The 23,410-nt window shown below is 39.9% G+C and overlaps 1 protein-coding gene across 3 annotated transcripts in view; it reads left to right on the forward strand.

Annotated features, from left to right (window-relative positions):
* Positions 1-23,410, forward strand: part of LOC149466144 (uncharacterized) — a 57,968-nt gene that overhangs the window by 10,842 nt on the left and 23,716 nt on the right. For 2 of the 3 annotated variants that reach the window (XM_089672880.1, XM_089672881.1), the window contains one exon: positions 1,278-1,370. The exons of the other annotated variant lie outside the window; for it this stretch is intronic. In XM_089672880.1, coding sequence (XP_089529006.1) covers positions 1,278-1,370 — 93 coding nt within the window. The remainder of the gene's footprint in view (positions 1-1,277; positions 1,371-23,410) is intronic. 3 annotated transcript variants of the gene reach the window in all.

Raw genomic sequence — 23,410 nt, forward strand, 5'->3', positions numbered from 1 at the left:
ACTAGAGAGTGTAAAATCTGGTGCAGCTGTGCCTGGAAGCCGATCAGCTTCTAACTTCAGCTTGTTCAATCAACCGCTTCCAGGCCACCGTATAACAGATATACTGGTACACGGCAGCACCTCTGTGCAAAATCACGTATATATACATGATTTTGCATTTCCAGGTAGGGGGCGCGTGCGAGCCCTACCCGCACCACCATTCGCGGCCGTGGATGTCAATCACTGGGTACTGGCCAGTAATTACCCTCCGGTGATTACCGACAATCGTGAACGGGGAGGAGACCTGTTTTGTTTACAAACAGTCTTCCTCCCTATCAGCTCTAGCCCACTGCACAGCCATCCCAATCAGTGTGCTTACAGTAAAGCACACACCCCCACCCCCTAGTAAAACACTCCCAGCATATAGGTAACCCTTTGATCACCCCTCACATTAACACCTTGCTGCCCAGTGCCATTAATACAGTGTCAGTGCTTTTTTTTTTTTTTTTTTTAGCACTGATCACTGTATTGGTGTCACTGGGGATGTCATTGACACCAAGTTAGTTCCCTCCCAGTGTCAGAATTCCCGCTAAAAATCACTGATCGCCGCCATTACTAAAAAATCCCAGTATCTATACCACCATTTGTAAATGCTACAACTTTCACGTAAACCAATTAATTTACTCGTATTGGGATTTTTTTTTTTAGCAAAGACATGGAGCAGAATACATTTTGGCCTAAATTTATGACGAAATTTGATTTTTTAAAATTTTTTTACTGGACATATTTAATAGCAAAAAGTCCAAAATATTTTTTTTACTCAAAATTGTCCATCTTTTTTTGCTTATAGCACAAAAAATAAAAAAGCACAGGCAATCAAATACCACCGAAAGAAAACTCAATTCGTGTGAAAAAAAAGGACGTATATTTAATTTGGGTGCAGCGTTGCATGGCCGCGCAATTGTCAGTTAAAGTAACGCAGCGCCATAACGCAAAAAATGGCCTGGTCAGGAAGGGGGAGAAATCCTCTGGAGGGCAAGGGGGTTAAGCTTTGACAATGAAACCTGGAAGCTGATTTGTTTCTGTGTAGAGCTGCACCAGATTTTGCACTCTCCAGTTTTAGTAAATCTCAGTATATGTGCCCAGTGGGGGGTTCAGGAGCCATCAGCCTCTATTAGACTCCGGCTCTCCTCCTCAGATCATGTCATTGAGATGTGACCAGTCTCCCCCCACACACACTCTCTGGGGTCTCTCATACATCTCAGTACATGGGGCTTCACTCTCTTCTTTATTCATAGACAACAGAGCCACTCAGAGACATTTCAAAGCTGAGGTGGAGGAAGAAAAACATGTGAAGATGCAAAGGAAAGCGGTTCTGGAGATCGGCATGGGTGAGTGTTGAACAATAAACACAGAAAAATGATCGCACATTCTTCTACAACACTCCTTTTGCCACCACCTTCTGTCAAGAAAAACATTTTATTTGCCATCCATCGAGGAGCATAGGAATTCTTAGACTCTTGGGTTATACTGCTGCCTGCAGGAGAAATGGACAATGGCAACAAAACAGCCTTTGGCCAGCACAGGCTAATCCACCCCCCAACCAATATGCCACAAATGTGAAAGTTATACACAATTTCCATGGATAAGTAGCTGAGCCAGTTTGCTTAAAACTTCCCAATATCTATCATTGCATCCCTTCACCAGGGAGACGTTCTAACTTCTGTGGACACCAAGTATGCATACGTGCATGTCTCCATCTTTCCCATACATCTGCATTTCCTATATTGTGTTGTGTGGTCCCTTCACTATCAATTTGTGACCCTGCTTCTCTGCACCTCCAATGTTCACCATGATGCAAGCCCGAGTATTAACCTGCTTTGGTCTTGTTGCATCTCCATTGTGGGATAATTTAGATGTGTAATGGAACCAACACAGACTGCGATTGAGTACTTCCGTTAGAATACTGCTTCCCCGTCCGAACACCGACAACAGACACCACAGCCGACCGTACAAGACTAGACGACACCAGTCTTGAAGTAAACCAGGAGGTAGACTACTTAATTTGAACACCGATACAAGATATGTACACTCAGGGTATACAATCCCCCCTCTCTGCATAATGACACAGGGTGGGGCAATCTACATTTAGTAACAAGAGACACACAGGTATTCAAACTTCACACCAGCAGACAGTCCCATAAGGAGGGAGGGCTGCTGGAGACACCCCCCCCCCCCCCACTAAGCTAATACACCTAAACCTATACATCCCATAATAGTTTGCTCCCAAGCCAGACAAACAATAGAACAATGGGATGCAGCACAGAACATTAAACAATCCACAACCCCCACCCCACCTATCTCCTGAACATGTCTACACAGTCTGAGACAAAGTCCACCCAATATTAGGACAGATCACCCTGTACCCCTAACAGGCACAGGGTGACAGGGGTCTCCCCACCTCTCCAAAGTGAGCTGGGTTCCATGGGCCCCCCCACCCAAAGTGACTCCAGTCACAAGATGAACTCCTGTTTAGGTTCGGGTGGATGCTGAACCCCCAGAAATATTCACTGGAACCATTCATTATTTGAGAATCTATTCATTTGACTCTAAGGAACAGGTTGTCCCTGGCTTGGAGGCTCAGGAATATGGTTCTGGATTCAGAGAAATTCTTCCTCCATGTGTTTTTTGAGGGTTTTTACAATGGCTGCCAACCTTTTGAGCTGGGGAAGAATCCTAGGCATCCAGTTGGTGCATTGTACTTGGTTGTCGGTGGTATTTCATTTACCAATCAGCCAATTAACCATTCTGCTTCATGTATAGAACAATTGGACCTAACTTATTGTAATATATCAAAGTAAATAGTGAAAAACAAACAGTTGGGAAGCTGTGTCAACGTGAGCAGCCACTCACATTTGTTATATGTATCGCCACATAAAGAAATGAAAATGTGGCACTTGCTCTCATCCACAAATAAATTAAACTATTCTAATTCATTACATGACCCACCTCTGATGTGTATCAAATGGATAATAGTCATAGAATACCCACATGAAACCTAATTAACAATATATGTGCTAAATGTGCTCACTTTTGGAGAAGTACAGCCAAAGCTCTTTTGCTTTACTTTTCTGCACTCCTGTGACCCATTTCCGCCCGCTGTCGGCTTACGTCGCTTAGCCGGTCCAGTGTGGACTTTAAAAGAGAAGTGTGGACTTTAAAAAGAGAAATGTGGACTTTAAAGGAGAAGTGTGGACTTTAAAAGAGAATTTAAAGAAATTTACTAAAAAATAAAAAATAATAAATTATTAATATATAATTTTTTTTTTTTTCATACGGTCACCAGGCAGTTTCCCTGATCACCGCCATGCCAGTTATATGATGATGTACTGCACTGGTGACAATATGTAAAAAAAACCAAAAAAATAGTGAAACTAATTTTTTGCAAAAATGTGATAAATTAAACTCGTGAGCCAAAAACAAGATACTTCCCTTAACGTAATAAGTATTAACTTTAAACCATAAATTAACTACTGGTGCTTCAGCACTATACACATAGCTCATAAACTGTGTTGAAAACTAAACCATAAATGGTGATATGTATCTAAATATACATATACGTGCCGCGCTCCATATTAATAACACAAACTATATATAGTATATAATAGTGATGATAATATCGTGAAAACACAGTGCTCCAAAACAAGTGCAACATAAACATGAAATGTGTAAAGATGTGATTCTGCCAATATGTATAACAGTCCTCTTTACACTTCTATAGATATTCCAGTGATAAGTGAGGTATATAGTGCCACACTCCTGTGCTTTGTGGATAGGTGTGCGCTCACCTCCTTGTCAGCCAGACAAGCTGACTAAACACACTTTTTGTCCTCACTGGACAAGGTGGGAATCTTTGCTTTATCTGCGTGTCTCCATCCACTGCTGGATTGCCTAATTGCCACCAGAGGTCTCCCTCCTTCCGCACTGGGACCTCAATGGATTTATGGGGATGGTAAAGCTGGTACTTCTCCTCTCAATTGTACCATGTAAAAAACAGAAACCACAAATGGTGCCTTATCCTTTGTGTGGCCAGAGCCCATTTATTATAAAGGAAACGCCACTCACATTTTATTCCATCAGTTCAGCAAACAGCTGGCGTGTCTGTAAAATCCTGTGTAGCTATCGCCGCTCGTCCACCGCGGCGTCGTGACGTCAGAGCCCCTCCCCTACGCGTTACGCCACAGGGTCACGTGGCTTCATCAGGGGGATCATAATGCAACGTCACTGCGCTCTGCTCTCTATATATAGAGACAGTCGGCGCCATTTTCTTGTAGTCCGCTTGGGCGCGGCCATTTTCCCATGGTCTATGTGCACCTATTTATCTCTGATGTGTATAATACACATCAGGAGTTATTAATACAGGTAACAGATATATTATGCTCTATTCTGACTAGATTGTCACATAACACCAGCTTCCAGGATCATGAGACACACGCAGCTTCACAAATGAATGGGTATAATACAAAAACCGAATGGCATGATACTAACTATTAAAAACAATCTATATTTTATTTAAATGTGTGCTAATATAAAAACATATTGCAAATGTGTAATCCCTACCAGATAAAATAATTCTATGTGTGTGCCTAGGGATTGCCACACACACATATAAGTGTACTGAAATATTAAAATTACATAAACTTATAATATAAAAAAACATAAAATGTAGATAAAAGATGACAATAAAATAGTAGAATGTACACGAAGGTACAAATCCAAACGCCCACTAAGTAATCAGAGGCCCTCATATGCGCCTCCTAACACCCAATACCCTTTTCTATTTCCTTTCTTTATTAATTTCCCTATTCATGTGTCACTACAACTTCCACTATGCCTATTCATTTAATATATAATGGGAACCAATACCTGTGCTTTAGCAGTACTGTATCGATGTTATGTTGTGATTGAGTACTTTCTATATCTCCATATAATGCTTACAAAATAGTATTTATTATAAAGTCCCTATGGGAGTTGATATCTGCTAAATAAAACTTCTTTTTACATATTGCTAATGAAACACGTTAAATCAAATTCCTTGTTCAAACCATATGGGGCCATACATTTCATTTCATAAATCCATTTGGATTCTTTTTTACTTATCTCCCGTACCAGGTTATCACCTCTCCAATGTCTATTGTGCTTCTCTATTCCCCAGAATTGTAATTTGGATGCATCTTGGTTATGGCATTGTCGGAAGTGGTCTGAGACATAGTGGTATTTATATCCTCTGTTAATGTTGTACACATGCTCCTTAATACGTTCTTTTAGTGCTCTTTTAGTTCTACCAATGTATACAAGGTTGCATGGGCATTTCATCGCATACACTACTCCCCTCGTTTCACAAGTCATAAACTGTTTAATTTTATATTCCTTGTTATTGTGTGTATTAGAAAATGTGAATCTCCGTCTCGGGTTAGCTACGACTCTCTTACATCCATAGCACCTCCCGCATGCATAGAACCCTTCACCTTGGAAAAAAGTGCAGGAAGAATTTTTGAGTGGTTCCAATACATTTTTTACCAGCATTTCCCTTAAGTTGGGAGCCTTTTTATATACAAATTTCGGTTTTGGGGGGATGATATGCTTAAGGTGTTTGTCCAGTTTTAATATCTCCCAATGTTTGGAGATAATACTCTGGATCGCTTTGTATTGTTTATGAAAATCCAACACTATGGGCATATTATACTCTTCCCCATTAGTTTTTGGCTTGTCCATCAGTAAATTGTCTCTATTCATTTGTCCCACTTCATATCTTGCTTTTTCTATTGTGACTGGGTCATATCCCTTCGCTACAAATCTATTTCTTAGTACTTCACTTTGCGCTTTGTAGTCCTCTTTTCTACAGCAATTCCTTTTCACCCTTATAAATTGGCCCTTCGGGATATTTTTAATCCACGGTTGATAATGGCAGCTAGTAATGGGTATATATGCATTCCGATCCGTGGTCTTAAAATAATTTTTTGTATATAATGATTGTCCTTCTTTCTTAATTGTAATATCCAGGAAGTTAATTGCATCATCACTAATAGTCCAGCTCAGATCAATATTGTCTCTATAGTTGTTTAATTCTTTATAGAACAATTCTAGACACTCTTTATTCCCCTCCCATATGAGGATAATGTCATCAATAAATCTGCGGTACAGTCTAATTTCCTTCCTGGGGTGCTGGTGGACAGTCTCCTCCTCCCATTTAGACATGTACAAATTCGCCACACTAGGGGCGAATTTGGCTCCCATCGCTATACCCCTGATTTGTAAATAATACTCCTTCTTGTACCAGAAATAGTTGTGGAGTAAGCAAAATTTCAGACTTTTGATGATGAATTTTTTGTGTTTATTAGGGATACTCGAATATTTATTAAGGGCCCACTTAATTGCTTCTATTGCTCCTCTGTGATCAATGTTTGTATATAATGAGGAAATATCTGCTGTACTCATTAACGTATCATTGTGTGCCTGTACTTCCTGTATTAACTTGATGGTATGCTTCGTGTCTTTTAAGTAAGCTGGTGTATTCTCTACTAAGGGTTGTAGGAAGCTGTCGATGTACTCCCCTAGTCTGGATGTCATAGAATCTATGCCATTATGTTGTGGTGGTTTATGTAAGGATATATATTATTTATAAAGGGCGTGTCCCTTTCCCTTAGATGAAATATTACAGTGCCTCCAGCCGTTAAAATACGGCAAATATTTAATAAACCAATAATTTGGACACTTTGATAATTTGATCACCACTTATTATTATACCTTGAATTCTTTTAGCCAATATGATTTCGTACCATACACACAAAATTTGCCTTATAATAGATAAATATAAAAATTTATTTATGTACAAAAATTATATATATATTAACACAAAACGCAAAAGACTGGTGATAAATGAATATTGGTACACACAATCAAAAATATATCCTACCAATGTAAGACACACTAATAATGTCTCTAACTAATTACATCAATCACAAATTTTAAATGATATGATATTTATTAAATTTATTAATAATTAATAATTTCGAATATCTCAAAGGTTATATTCTTACAAGCCGTGGCCATAGGATTGCAAGAAGCAAGCCCTTGATATATGATACTCTGGTTATTAATATTCAATAAATTATGAAATATGAAAAAAATTTATAATATGGTAATAAACAATTTTTAACAGTAACACAGTATCTTTCTACATATATCTAACTACCCAATATTGTTATGATACACTGAGGTAATTTTATGATTCCACACAACAGAGAAAATAATTAATACAAAAATCACATAAATATCTCACCACACCCGGAATTCAGACTAGGCAACTCTCCCGTGGATTTAGCTGGCAGTGGAACGCCTTTAGACTGATATATATAGCAAGTGATAGATTCAGTAGGGGAGAATGTAGGAAGTTATAAGATTAGAGGTTTAAAGTTTTAGGAAGTTTGAAAAGATGGAAGAGTAGTTATTCAGCAGATCTTCTTCAGATGTCAGGTCTTTCCATGAGGTTTTTATGAGGGATCTCTTTTTCTTAAAGCACATGGGCTTTTATATCCACTAGTCCATTGTTCTAAGATACCTTCCCACCAGGCTTCCTGATTGGCTAGTTGAGAAATGTGTGTACATAAGCTATTTCTCACCTGCCCACCAGGTGGCGGTCATGTATCACAGAACAATGTGAGTATTTGAGATGACTCATACCTTGGGTGGAATCTTCAGGTAATTTCAGGAATAAAATATACGGCTCTATCCAGATATAGCAGTGATACCTATATTATTCTAAATAGGGACCATGGAATATAGGTGTATATTCGGTTATTCCTCCTTGAAGTACCATCCTGTTTGTTTCCTGATAAGACATGTAACTAATGCTAGTCTATAATACATCTTACTTCCCATCATCTCAATACTCAAATTAGTGATATATAGTTCCCATTGCTGAGTATTTAGTGGTGTTTAAAATCTATAACATCTTATTTATGATATGTTTTTGTAGTATATTTTTGTCATGATATACAGTGAACTTTTAAACTTAAATGTCCTGAATTTCACCCCTTTGTTTCAGAATCAACATTTTCTCTGTGTAGGGAAAAAACTCTCTATTTGCATGGCCCTTGTATTGGGCTCATGGTAAACAATTGTTAATGCTTTCACCCTTGGTGAACAATAGTATATGGTAATAGTTTCAGAGGTCTGTTAGTTCATCACACTCTACAGGTTTTGGTTAAGCTTTCAACCAGTTGAGTTCCCGTCTCATTATTGTTGAAATGTTTAAAAGTCAAAGTCCTATCTGGCTATGTGTTTGACTTCTCTGTATGTGCATTCTTCTCAACCTCTATATACAAATAATCCTTGTTGACAGTTCAAACAGGCTTATTGTCTTGGAAAAGACTCACTTCCCCCATTCTCTATATTTCTTTAACTAGAATTCTTGATGGTTCAACCAAGACAAAGTTAACTCTTAGCATTCGGCTATGCTGAGCTGTTTGCCATATAATATTATGTCTTGATAAAAGTCATATTTTTGAGACATGATTCAAAAGCCCACAACAAATCCCCCTTTGTTTTTGGGGTATAGGCACGCGTAGAGGGGTGTCTGTATCGAAAAACATGAGTGGGACTTTTGGTTAGAGTGATCGTTCGTCTTCTCCGGTGAAGTGAATGAAATAAAAAAATTTTTTTTTTTTTTTTTTTTTATAATAAAATGGCAGCGGTGATGCTGGTTGGTCCTCAACTTGACTCGGCGTCTTTAGATGGACACTCCTGATGACGATCCTGGTCTTGTGATGAGGCCGGCCTGGCCTGGCACATCCACCTTGGGGTCCATGGGTCCTCCGCACGACAGGTCTCTTAGACGGTCTCCTAGGCGGGTCTTTTCCTCTGGACTGGCCCTTGGTGGCCTGGGACATCAGGTTATCGTCTCCGGATCGATCTCTGGCATCTGGTCTTTCCCACAGGATATTATAGCTTCCTTCTAGGGTCTGGTCATTGACACCTCCGATCGCCGGTCTGGTCATAGTCTGGGCCTTCCTTTCTAAATTATTAAAATGAACAGTTTAAGTATGGGATATACATAAAATTATATTACTGGATCCTGTAAGGCAAAAGATGAATTATATGTTTAAAGGAAATTTAATAATGATCTCAATATCTCCAGATAGGAATTGGTGGGTTCAGTCTTCCAACAACTGCAATTGAGACTTCGGATGGCAAGCACGTAATTGATTGATGTGCACCCATCTATCACTGATTTCACCATACCGGGTAACCTGCAATTTATATGCGACCGGAGAGATTTTATCAACGATAGAGAACGGACCTTTCCAAGATGGAAGGAATTTCCGTTCCTTGATCTGGTCTCTTGCAAAGTTGTATAGATAGACTTTGTCACCAATCTCATATTCCTTCTTGGAGGTTTTGAGATCATAGTATGTCTTAGCACTAGTTGCAGCTCTTTCCAAATTTCGCTGGGCAAAGGCAAAAGCATATTGCAGATGTTTACGTAAATCCTCTATGTATTGGTGTGTGGTGGTAGCATTGATCAAATTTTGATCTGTAGTGCGATACAATAAGTGCTGGGGCAGTACCATCCGTCTACCTGTCATCAGTTCAAAAGATGACATTTTTGTAACTGTATTCGGAGTAGCCCTCAACGCCATCAGGACCAGTGGCAGTTTGACATCCCAATCTTTGCCTGTTTCCTTAACAAATTTCTTAAGGACGTTAACGATGGTCTGATTGTATCGTTCTACACCACCACTAGAGGCTGGCCGATAGGCGATATGCAATTTCCTTTTAACCCCCAAAATTTTCCACAATTTGGCCATCACTTCGCTAGTGAAGTGCGATCCTCTATCAGACTCTATCCTCTGAGGTAAACCAAAACGTGAAAATACATGATTTATTAGCAATGCAGCACATGTCTCGGAGCTGTTATTTGGTGCTGGTATACATTCGACATACTTGGTGAATAAACATGTAACTGTTAACATATACCGATTTCCTCGTGAAGATTTTGTTACTGGCCCAATAAAATCCATTTGAAGGTCTGACCAAGGCATACATATCCCCCTTTTCTGGAGAGGTGCTCTGTGAGTTGGCTTGGTAGGTTGAAATTGGGGACATATTAGGCAACCTTGGCAGTACTCCTTCACATCGCGTAACATATGAGGCCAGTAGGCATAATCCCGCAGGATCTCATACGTGATCTTTTCTCCACGATGACCGGAAGTGGGAGCATCATGGGCATGCTGTAGCATCAAACCTCTAAATTTAAGTGGGACGACCCATTGTTGTACGCCACCCTTTGAGGTTCGTATCAACAATCCCTGGTATAAAGAGAATTGGGATTTGGATTTCATTAAGATACGTAAATCCTCCTTCCCACTACATACTTCCTTATTTATGGGATTTTGGTTGGGATCTTCTATATGACTCTAAAACAAGCCAATTATTGGGTCTTCTTTTTGGGCAGTAATTAAATCCTCACTAGGAGAATCGTGACTCCACTGTAATGCATTCGGATCACCAGCTGTTCTGGCCTGTTGCCTGGTGACAGCTTCAACCTGTACGGTACCTAAAAATTGGTCAATGTCTAACAGTTCACCGGTGATTGCCCCTTCCTTGGCTAGAGAATCGGCCAGATCGTTCCCTTCTTTCTCAGCACCTAGAACCTTGGAGTGGCCTTTGGTCTTCTTGAAGTGCAGGGTGAGATCATTGGACCTTACCAGTTCATCGATGTGACAAAAGAGCTTAACATGTTTCACGGGTTTGTGATTACTCTTGTTCATGTTGTTTCGCTTCCACCTAGGGAAATACTCCACAAAACTATTCCTGACATAATTGGAATCGGTTATGATGGCACACTCTCTGATGTTGAACTCTATAGCCATCTCAACTGCTCTAAGAATTGCAGTAAGTTCAGCAACCTGACTGCTCTTTGGTCCAAGTTTGTATCCCACAGAAATTGGGGTGACACCTTGGGTCCAAACGATTCCAATACCTGCCACTAGTTGGAGCTGTTCCCCATCCTTGTGATGAAAAGCACAACCATCCACATATACACACGGCAGCTGTTTACAGTATTCTTCATCGTAAACCTTGTAAGGAGAGAACAGTTGTTCTTCCAGAAAGTCAGTGTCCGGGCCCTCCATAGTAGGCGTAGTTGCGGAACAATCATGGAGCTCGGCTAGGCCCTGGGCTACTGGACTTTCCTTGTTCTGTTTGTACCGAATTTCAAGAGGCCACCCTTGCAAAGACAAAGTCCAAGCAGTGATGCGGCTATTAGACACATTTCCTCCCTTGATACGTTCACTCTTTAAATACTGTAAAGGCTGGTGTGCCGTTTCAACAATGATTCTCTCTCCCTGAATGTAACTGCGGAAATTCTGTAATGCCCACACGGTGGACAATAGAGCTTTTTCACAGTCACTGAACTTTACTTCAACCGGGGACAAAGTTTTACTGGCATATGCAATCACCTTACTGACATCATCACGTTTCTGGTAAAGAACAGAACTCATACTTACCTGCGTAAACCCTGTCTCTAGATAGAAATTTTTACCCCCTTCGGGATATCCGAGACACGGGGCTTGTGTGAGACGTTCCTTTAATTCCTTCATGGCGTCCTCCTGTTTCTTACCCCACGACCATTCGACATCCTTCTTCAGTAGGTGAAGCAGTGGCTTGCTTATCTCGGCGTAATTATCAATAAACTTACGCGAGTAGTTTACCATACCTAGGAATGATCTCAATTCTTTAAGGTTAGTAGGGACTTTACAATTCAGAACCGCCTCAACTTTCTTCTTTTGTGGGTTCAAACCTTCAGCAGTAACTTCATGGCCTAGGAAGTTTACCTTCGTGCGACACCACTGGGCTTTTTGTAAGGACAGTTTAACTCCTGCTGCTTTTAATTGGCCCAGGACATGCCGAAGTTCTGTAATGTGTTTGGCCATATCAGTACTTTTGATCAGGATATCGTCCACATATGCCAACGTCCCCCTTTCGAAGGCGTCTGGCATGGCCTTGTGCATGAACACAGCAAATTCATGTCCAGAATTTATGAATCCGAAAGGCATTCTCACCCAACAATATTGTCGATTCCCAAAACTGAAAGCCAGTTTGTATTGGTCTTCCTCACTCACCTTTATGGTCCAATACCCCTGTGCACAATCCAAAGCTGTGAAAACTTGGGATCCTTGGAGCTGGGCGAGACATTGGTCTATGTATGGGACCGGCCATCCTGACATGTACACACGTTTGTTCAGCTGACGGAGATCAGCGCACAAACGCCATTGTCCATTGGGTTTTAAAATACCCAGGATCGGGTGGTTGTAGGAGCTGTGGATGGGCCTAATTATACCCCTTTCATGTAACTTCCTGATAATCTCAGCTAGAGATTCATAGGAAGCTAATGGTAACCTATACTGTCTTACAAATACTGGTGGGGCATCTGGATCTGTTTGGATCCTAGCGATGTGTAGGTCAGTAGTCCCACAATCGTAAGAATCCTTGGCAAAGATCTCTTGGAATTCAAGGAGAAGCTCTCGGAGCAATTGTCGGTCGAGATCACTGGCACACGCGTCGGCGAGGGCCACCATCTCTTCCACTAACTCCTTGAATCCAGGAAAGCTTTCCGGCTGACCTATCTCATATGCCTCTTCAAGTTTCGTGGTGAGGTCATTGGGTATGTGATGTGTGTGTGTGTTCTCCTGCCATCCAGGTTCTTTGGGGTACTCTTGTTCTTTGATTGGGTGATCAAAGACAATTGATGTCTCTTCGATTCGACAGGTGCCATCTTTAGAATCGAATGGATAAATGGACTCTATGGTGAAAATACCCTCTGGTAGTGAATGGAATGTTTGTTCAATTAATTGTTCCTCCGACAAATATTCATCGGGGAGGAGTCCAATCACCTGGTTAGTGACCCCAAAGGTATAATATTCAGTCTCTACCGCTAGACCAATAAGGGTCTCTTTGGGTAAGACGATGTCCTGATTGGACAGATTATGGATGTAAATGTACATCGGGAATTGATGTGTGTTGACTAGGGGCGTGTGTGTAATGTTCAGTCCCTCCCCCTGCATTTTATGGGAGAGGCATACTAATGCATCTGACCCCTTCAGTCTATGTCCCTTTTTAACTTGGATGGGGAGTATGAAATTATTTATGCCCTTAGGAATTGTAATCTTTTGGGCTACCTGGACTTCAACAGCATAAGGCATCTGTTGCTGGGATTTTAAAGCTAAGTCCAGATTTTGGTATTTTTTGGGGTCCCCCTTTAGTCGACTCCATAAACAGTCATTAATTAGGTCGACTTGCGTTGCAAAGCGATGTAACACATCGTTGCCAAAATAAATTTTAGTTTGGGGATTATCCAAGACTAGGAACACATGGGTGGTTGTTTTGTTTCCTACAGTGACGTTTAAGAGACACCTAGCCATTGAATTGTGATCATCAGAGTCATCAAGGGAGTCTGAAATCCAATGACGCTGAGGTGTGGAGAAACGGATCATTTCCATTTCGGTCAGGTGTTTTATCAACCCATGGCTTACAAAGCTGTGTTCCTGTCTCAAATCTAGTTTGGCATATTTTGACCTATTAAGACCATTTATCCGGATGGGGATAAACAAGTCGCTGTTAACCCTTTCAATACCTGTCAAGAATTGGGTGTGATCTCCCCCTTTTCTTGGTTTATCCTCCTGATGAAAAGATATCGTAAGGATGTCATCTTGGAGGGAAATATCTTTTATTTTATCTTGGGGAATTCTAAAAATGTGTTCCTCATCTCTCCTGATAGGGTTATGGTCATCAGGTTTGATAACCGTTACATCAGGAAGTTGGCTGTTCCTGAAATGGATTTCTAATGATCCAGGCCTTTCTTCCACCAGGTGGCAGTGTTGTCGGGAATGGGGAGTTTTAAGTTTCCCATATGTAATCGGGGTATTTACCTGTGACCACAGTACTTGGTTCACACAGTCAACTATGGTGTTCAGCCTTTTTAGGAAGTCCATCCCAATTATCATGTGGTGCTGGGATATGCTAGCAATGATGATGGGGTGTCTCAGTTCCTTATTACCCAGTTTCAGTTTAAGCCAGGCGGTACCCATGACTTGTAAAGGGTCTCCACCTACACCAATCAATGAGCTGTCAAAGCTTTTCAGTCTCGGCTTGGTGGGCATGACATTCGCCACTTTGTCAAAATGTTCCTGTGACATGATGGTTGCTTGGGATCCAGTGTCTATTAAGCCGACAATAGAAAGATCACTGGCATCCTGCACCTGCACCGTGGCATAATATCTCCCATCAGATTCAGTCAGCTCACACATGAAATTAGTGTGGTTGAAGATCTGTGGGCCCTTCAACAACCTATGACTAGCTCTTATCTCACCGCATGTGGTGGACACATCACCCTTATCCTCCCTGGTGGGATTCTTGGACTGTCTCAAGACAGAAGCACAACTAGAAGTTGGTGCTCCGTCTGGCTTGTCAATCCCGACGACTTCCGATGCCGCGACTATATTAGGGGCAATAGATGGACACTGAAAAACAGGAGAATCATTAATAACCAACAACTGGTCCCCCTTTGCCTGAGAACTAGATTCTCTATTAGTAGGCGTGTCAGGGACGGGGCACACATCTCCTGTCATTTGACTCAGTGTCCTCCCCTGTTGGTTTAAGGCTTGGTTGCCTGTTAATTCTGTGACCCTTGGTTGGTCACAGGAGCTGCTCCTAAAAAAGGATTGGATGGAAATTGAGTGACAAGCCTGTCCATTTGTTCAGCCATTTTGCTAACCTGTGCCTCTATTTGTCCAATACGCTCAGAGGAGTCATTCTGTTGATTCTCCCTCTTCCTATACTTACGCTTGTATTTTGGACGGGACTGGTAATGAGACTCAGAGTCAGAACTACTGCTCTGGTCCCGACGCCATTGTTCTCTCTGAGGTTTTGGGGTCTCCCTGTTATTAAAGGGAGCCTGGGGTACTGTATCCCCCCTTTGAGCTTGAGGGTGTTCTTGGCGTGGAGGAAATCTTTGGAAGTCTGAGTTTTTATTAAAATTGGGATTCTTATTGTAATTATGGTTCCTGTTGAAATTGGGGTTCCCATAAAAATTCCCATGTTGGTTTTGGCGAGGATAATAGAACCTCTGAGGATACCATTGCCTCCTTTGATTCTCATCACTGTACTGACCCTTACCATACTTTTTATTCTTCTCACTTCCACTACCGTAGTTCCCTGGCTTTTGTCTATCCTTTCTCACCCACTGGTTTTGGGGTGCAAAGTTTTGGACCTCCTTCACTTGCTGGGTTTGAGGTACAAATCTAGGGGAACCATTGGTTTTACCCCCACGGACTACTTCCGCATATGATTTCTTCTCTGCCTGCAAATTTGGATTTGGAGGGGAAACGGTAGTGGCTGCTACTATCTTGGGGCTATTTTTAGGTTCTCTTTTTATCCCGCCCTCACTGGACTGTTGGATCGAGAATAAATAGTCACTCTCTCTCACCAACCAATCAAGAGAGCATCCCTTTCTGTAATCCTTTGCAAGTCCCAATTTTATGTAAGCAGGTAATGCTTCATAGAATAGTGTCTTGAATTCTGGCTGGTTAGGATTGGGATCCTTTTCAGCCAGGAAATAGGCATTTCTGAGGACAGCCAGAAATTCTGCAGGGCTTTGGTGAGGACCACACTTTAAATTGTAGGCCGCAGCCTTGGCAGAGGTTACAGTTTTATAAGGCCCAAATTCCATGTGGCACTTATGTTTAACCTCTCTCCAGGACTGATTAGAATAGGCCCTCAAGGTCTCAAAGAATTGCCGGTATTTCTCTTCAAACACCCATGGCAGCAATTCTATTTTGGTGTGGTCATCTCTAATGCCCATAATCTCTAACGTCTGTTCATATGTTCTCATGTGTTCGGTGATCTCAAGGGACCCTTTCTTAGAAAACATAGGAACAGTGTCCTTCAGGAACTTAATAACCTTTGGGGTGTCATATCTCCTGAATGACCCCTGGGATTTCCCTTCCTGCCTATATGAAACCTCATATTTTTCTTCAGAGCGCTCTGGAGTGTATCTTGAAAGCCTAGGAGGTGACCTATATTCTGACCCTGACTCACTATCAGATACTTCGCTGTGATGCGGGTATCTCCGCTCATCAGCCTCTGGCTTGACTGGGTTGGTCCGTCTTTGGACCCCAGAATTTATTTGGGCCGTCAACCTTATAATCTGCTCCTCCAGAGTTTTCTGCTCAGATTTTATCAAGGTAAGTTCTGACTGGTCATGCTTATCCCCTGGGTGAACTTTAATTTTGACAGGAGATAACCTCTCTGATCTGAAGTACTCCACCTCATCTTTTAAGTCCTGATACTTCTTTTGAAGTTGTTTTAATTCCTGAAAGTTTCTTTCATATAGGTCTTGAGCACTTCGAAAGTCTCCGACCAATCTATCATAATGTTTCTCGGATTCGTCTAAACGAACACCGGCATGACCAAGCTTCCCTTTCAAAGACTCAATGTCCTGATTTTTGCTTTCTAACAAGAGGCGGGCCTCTGACAACTCTTCCCTTAGGGTCATGGTCTGCTGGGCAGCTCCAGCGGTCATGAACCATAACATGGGCCAAGCTTCTAGGAGAAGTCTGTCACGGCTTCTATCACTTTCTGCTCCAGCAAATGCTATTAAAAACCCAACAACCTGGCCCTTTTGGTTGAACAGGTCCTCAAAAGTGCTAATAGCCTGCTTTTTCTCTTCATCCACAAATTCCTTATTGCTATCCCCCAAACTTAATCTCTTGCGGAGATAATCTATTACTTCATTTTCAACATACTTCTGCCAAGCACCGGCAGCTTTCCGAGCTGGCTTCATAGCTTCTTGCTCAATGCCTTGAGCCGCCATATTTTCCTCGTTATGCTTGGAAGAGGTGGATCCGTGATTACTGGATGCCATTTTGATACAAAATATATGTTTGATAAAGTGTACAAATATACAATCACCAGTGCGTTTTGTGTTATGGTACGATTTCTATGAATCTCAGCAGTGCCTCCAAATTTATGTTGTGGTGGTTTATGTAAGGATATATATTATTTATAAAGGGCGTGTCCCTTTCCCTTAGATGAAATATTACAGTGCCTCCAGCCGTTAAAATACGGCAAATATTTAATAAACCAATAATTTGGACACTTTGATAATTTGATCACCACTTATTATTATACCTTGAATTCTTTTAGCCAATATGATTTCGTACCATACACACAAAATTTGCCTTATAATAGATAAATATAAAAATTTATTTATGTACAAAAATTATATATATATTAACACAAAACGCAAAAGACTGGTGATAAATGAATATTGGTACACACAATCAAAAATATATCCTACCAATGTAAGACACACTAATAATGTCTCTAACTAATTGCATCAATCACAAATTTTAAATGATATGATATTTATTAAATTTATTAATAATTAATAATTTCGAATATCTCAAAGGTTATATTCTTACAAGCCGTGGCCATAGGATTGCAAGAAGCAAGCCCTTGATATATGATACTCTGGTTATTAATATTCAATAAATTATGAAATATGAAAAAAATTTATAATATGGTAATAAACAATTTTTAACAGTAACACAGTATCTTTCTACATATATCTAACTACCCAATATTGTTATGATACACTGAGGTAATTTTATGATTCCACACAACAGAGAAAATAATTAATACAAAAATCACATAAATATCTCACCACACCCGGAATTCAGACTAGGCAACTCTCCCGTGGATTTAGCTGGCAGTGGAACGCCTTTAGACTGATATATATAGCAAGTGATAGATTCAGTAGGGGAGAATGTAGGAAGTTATAAGATTAGAGGTTTAAAGTTTTAGGAAGTTTGAAAAGATGGAAGAGTAGTTATTCAGCAGATCTTCTTCAGATGTCAGGTCTTTCCATGAGGTTTTTATGAGGGATCTCTTTTTCTTAAAGCACATGGGCTTTTATATCCACTAGTCCATTGTTCTAAGATACCTTCCCACCAGGCTTCCTGATTGGCTAGTTGAGAAATGTGTGTACATAAGCTATTTCTCACCTGCCCACCAGGTGGCGGTCATGTATCACAGAACAATGTGAGTATTTGAGATGACTCATACCTTGGGTGGAATCTTCAGGTAATTTCAGGAATAAAATATACGGCTCTATCCAGATATAGCAGTGATACCTATATTATTCTAAATAGGGACCATGGAATATAGGTGTATATTCGGTTATTCCTCCTTGAAGTACCATCCTGTTTGTTTCCTGATAAGACATGTAACTAATGCTAGTCTATAATACATCTTACTTCCCATCATCTCAATACTCAAATTAGTGATATATAGTTCCCATTGCTGAGTATTTAGTGGTGTTTAAAATCTATAACATCTTATTTATGATATGTTTTTGTAGTATATTTTTGTCATGATATACAGTGAACTTTTAAACTTAAATGTCCTGAATTTCACCCCTTTGTTTCAGAATCAACATTTTCTCTGTGTAGGGAAAAAACTCTCTATTTGCATGGCCCTTGTATTGGGCTCATGGTAAACAATTGTTAATGCTTTCACCCTTGGTGAACAATAGTATATGGTAATAGTTTCAGAGGTCTGTTAGTTCATCACACTCTACAGGTTTTGGTTAAGCTTTCAACCAGTTGAGTTCCCGTCTCATTATTGTTGAAATGTTTAAAGGTCAAAGTCCTATCTGGCTATGTGTTTGACTTCTCTGTATGTGCATTCTTCTCAACCTCTATATACAAATAATCCTTGTTGACAGTTCAAACAGGCTTATTGTCTTGGAAAAGACTCACTTCCCCCATTCTCTATATTTCTTTAACTAGAATTCTTGATGGTTCAACCAAGACAAAGTTAACTCTTAGCATTCGGCTATGCTGAGCTGTTTGCCATATAATATTATGTCTTGATAAAAGTCATATTTTTGAGACATGATTCAAAAGCCCACAACAATTAATAATTGGCCGACCTGGGGGTTTGGTGATATCCTTGTGAATTTTGGGGACTGAATATATAACCGGCAATTTGCATACAGTGGGTATTAGATACTTTTCTTCTTTACTGTTTAATACACCTTTTTTAGTTCCATACTTTACTAATTTGATCAGCTCTTTTTTATACTCTTTCGTGGGGTTTCTAGTCAATTTCTGATAAGTATTGGTGTCCCCCATCATGTCTTCCATAGTGTCTTCATATTGTTTCTTTGACATAACCACTATGCCTCCCCCCTTATCCGCTGGCCTGATCACTACATCTGTCCTTTTCTTAAGACTTTTTATACCTTTCTGTAATTGTATATCTTCTTTATACTTTTTAATGTTCAATTTTTCTAAATCATTACTCACTAGGTTCTTAAAAACATTAATATATTTACCATCTATATTCGTGGGGTTAAAAGTTGATTTGTTCTTCAGACTAGTGTGGTATTCATATGTAGATTTATTAGATTCAATCACATTAGTAGGGTGCTGTGCAAAGTATTTCTTGAGATTTAGATTCCTAATTAATTTCTGTACATTAACGTAAGTATCAAATTTGTTCATGCCTTTAGCAGGTGCAAATTTGAGCCCCTTATCTAACGCATAGACCTCTTCTTTTTTGAGAGGGATTCCACTAATATTAAATATCCCTTCCCCTTTCAATCTCTCCTTCTTTTTTTGTTGTTTCCTTCTTCCTCCTCTGCACCCCCTTTTTTTGGTTTTCCCCTTGTTTCCCCCCTTTCTGTTTGTGGGTACTGGTTCCATCCTAAAAAAGGGTCATATATTGGTGTTTCTGGCGTTTGTGATGCTAATGGTGAGAATCTATTGTATTGTGGTACCTCATATCTCTCCTCCATCGGTTTATTGTAGTATTGGGGTCTTTGAGGTCTAGGTGGGTATTGGGTGTAAAAATTGGGCTGCGGGTAATAATTCTGTGGTCCTCTTGGTGGATAACCACCTTGGTTTTTATTATAATATGGCCTACCTCCCCAATATGGTTGTTGGGGTGGGCCTCTATAATTAGGTTTCCAATTTTGTTTGTTATTGGGCTTCCTATACCCTTGTGCACTTTGGTCTGGACGATGTTGTGTAGGTGCATTCTGTTCTCCTTTATTCCTGCTGTTAGGGGGTGTTTTAAACTCCAATGTTTTTTTGTTATTGGGTGATGTTTCCCCCATTTTTACTGGTGTGGATTCTGTGGATCTGATTTCCCCTTGTGTGAGTTTAGTTTGCCATTTAAACACTTTTTTTGTTTGGTAATCCTGAATAACTTTTTGATATTTTTTCTTTTTCTTATTTTTATTTTCCAAATCTTTCTTTTGGACATATTTATTGAGTTCATCCATATACTTAGCGAACTCAGGATGTCCTTTAAATGTCTCTATTTTTGCCTTATTTTCCTGCAGATTGGACTCTATCATCCTCATTTTTTTCTGTTTTCTTTTAATGAGAAACTGCAGGGTCTCCATACCTTTTTCATTGAAAAAGTTAAACCACTCTTGGGTGTCCTCTTCCCCTACTAGTCCATCCGCTATAGGTAGATCCCACCGCAATTTCCTAGGTATCATTTTCTCTTTGATGTATTTCTGCATAGTTATTAAGTCCCACCATACATTGATTTTCTTTTCCATAATGTGTCCAATTCTCCTAAACATAGTATTGATGTTTATATCTGTGTTTTCTTCTCCCTTAAAGATATCTTCTATATTGATATCCCTGTTTTCTAAATACGAGAATATCTCCATATTTTGTCTCTAACAAGTATGTGAGCGTAAGAAATGTGCAAAAATGTGATAAATTAAACTCGTGAGCCAAAAACAAGATACTTCCCTTAACGTAATAAGTATTAACTTTAAACCATAAATTAACTACTGGTGCTTCAGCACTATACACATAGCTCATAAACTGTGTTGAAAACTAAACCATAAATGGTGATATGTATCTAAATATACATATACGTGCCGCGCTCCATATTAATAACACAAACTATATATAGTATATAATAGTGATGATAATATCGTGAAAACACAGTGCTCCAAAACAAGTGCAACATAAACATGAAATGTGTAAAGATGTGATTCTGCCAATATGTATAACAGTCCTCTTTACACTTCTATAGATATTCCAGTGATAAGTGAGGTATATAGTGCCACACTCCTGTGCTTTGTGGATAGGTGTGCGCTCACCTCCTTGTCAGCCAGACAAGCTGACTAAACACACTTTTTGTCCTCACTGGACAAGGTGGGAATCTTTGCTTTATCTGCGTGTCTCCATCCACTGCTGGATTGCCTAATTGCCACCAGAGGTCTCCCTCCTTCCGCACTGGGACCTCAATGGATTTATGGGGATGGTAAAGCTGGTACTTCTCCTCTCAATTGTACCATGTAAAAAACAGAAACCACAAATGGTGCCTTATCCTTTGTGTGGCCAGAGCCCATTTATTATAAAGGAAACGCCACTCACATTTTATTCCATCAGTTCAGCAAACAGCTGGCGTGTCTGTAAAATCCTGTGTAGCTATCGCCGCTCGTCCACCGCGGCGTCGTGACGTCAGAGCCCCTCCCCTACGCGTTACGCCACAGGGTCACGTGGCTTCATCAGGGGGATCATAATGCAACGTCACTGCGCTCTGCTCTCTATATATAGAGACAGTCGGCGCCATTTTCTTGTAGTCCGCTTGGGCGCGGCCATTTTCCCATGGTCTATGTGCACCTATTTATCTCTGATGTGTATAATACACATCAGGAGTTATTAATACAGGTAACAGATATATTATGCTCTATTCTGACTAGATTGTCACATAACACCAGCTTCCAGGATCATGAGACACACGCAGCTTCACAAATGAATGGGTATAATACAAAAACCGAATGGCATGATACTAACTATTAAAAACAATCTATATTTTATTTAAATGTGTGCTAATATAAAAACATATTGCAAATGTGTAATCCCTACCAGATAAAATAATTCTATGTGTGTGCCTAGGGATTGCCACACACACATATAAGTGTACTGAAATATTAAAATTACATAAACTTATAATATAAAAAAACATAAAATGTAGATAAAAGATGACAATAAAATAGTAGAATGTACACGAAGGTACAAATCCAAACGCCCACTAAGTAATCAGAGGCCCTCATATGCGCCTCCGAACACCCAATACCCTTTTCTATTTCCTTTCTTTATTAATTTCCCTATTCATGTGTCACTACAACTTCCACTATGCCTATTCATTTAATATATAATGGGAACCAATACCTGTGCTTTAGCAGTACTGTATCGATGTTATGTTGTGATTGAGTACTTTCTATATCTCCATATAATGCTTACAAAATAGTATTTATTATAAAGTCCCTATGGGAGTTGATATCTGCTAAATAAAACTTCTTTTTACATATTGCTAATGAAACACGTTAAATCAAATTCCTTGTTCAAACCATATGGGGCCATACATTTCATTTCATAAATCCATTTGGATTCTTTTTTACTTATCTCCCGTACCAGGTTATCACCTCTCCAATGTCTATTGTGCTTCTCTATTCCCCAGAATTGTAATTTGGATGCATCTTGGTTATGGCATTGTCGGAAGTGGTCTGAGACATAGTGGTATTTATATCCTCTGTTAATGTTGTACACATGCTCCTTAATACGTTCTTTTAGTGCTCTTTTAGTTCTACCAATGTATACAAGGTTGCATGGGCATTTCATCGCATACACTACTCCCCTCGTTTCACAAGTCATAAACTGTTTAATTTTATATTCCTTGTTATTGTGTGTATTAGAAAATGTGAATCTCCGTCTCGGGTTAGCTACGACTCTCTTACATCCATAGCACCTCCCGCATGCATAGAACCCTTCACCTTGGAAAAAAGTGCAGGAAGAATTTTTGAGTGGTTCCAATACATTTTTTACCAGCATATCCCTTAAGTTGGGAGCCTTTTTATATACAAATTTCGGTTTTGGGGGGATGATATGCTTAAGGTGTTTGTCCAGTTTTAATATCTCCCAATGTTTGGAGATAATACTCTGGATCGCTTTGTATTGTTTATGAAAATCCAACACTATGGGCATATTATACTCTTCCCCATTAGTTTTTGGCTTGTCCATCAGTAAATTGTCTCTATTCATTTGTCCCACTTCATATCTTGCTTTTTCTATTGTGACTGGGTCATATCCCTTCGCTACAAATCTATTTCTTAGTACTTCACTTTGCGCTTTGTAGTCCTCTTTTCTACAGCAATTCCTTTTCACCCTTATAAATTGGCCCTTCGGGATATTTTTAATCCACGGTTGATAATGGCAGCTAGTAATGGGTATATATGCATTCCGATCCGTGGTCTTAAAATAATTTTTTGTATATA

This window comes from Staurois parvus, unplaced genomic scaffold, assembly GCF_062004578.1.
Source record: "Staurois parvus isolate SC_StPar_1 unplaced genomic scaffold, SC_StPar_1.0 ptg000132l, whole genome shotgun sequence".
Classification (NCBI taxonomy): Eukaryota; Metazoa; Chordata; class Amphibia; order Anura; family Ranidae; genus Staurois; species Staurois parvus.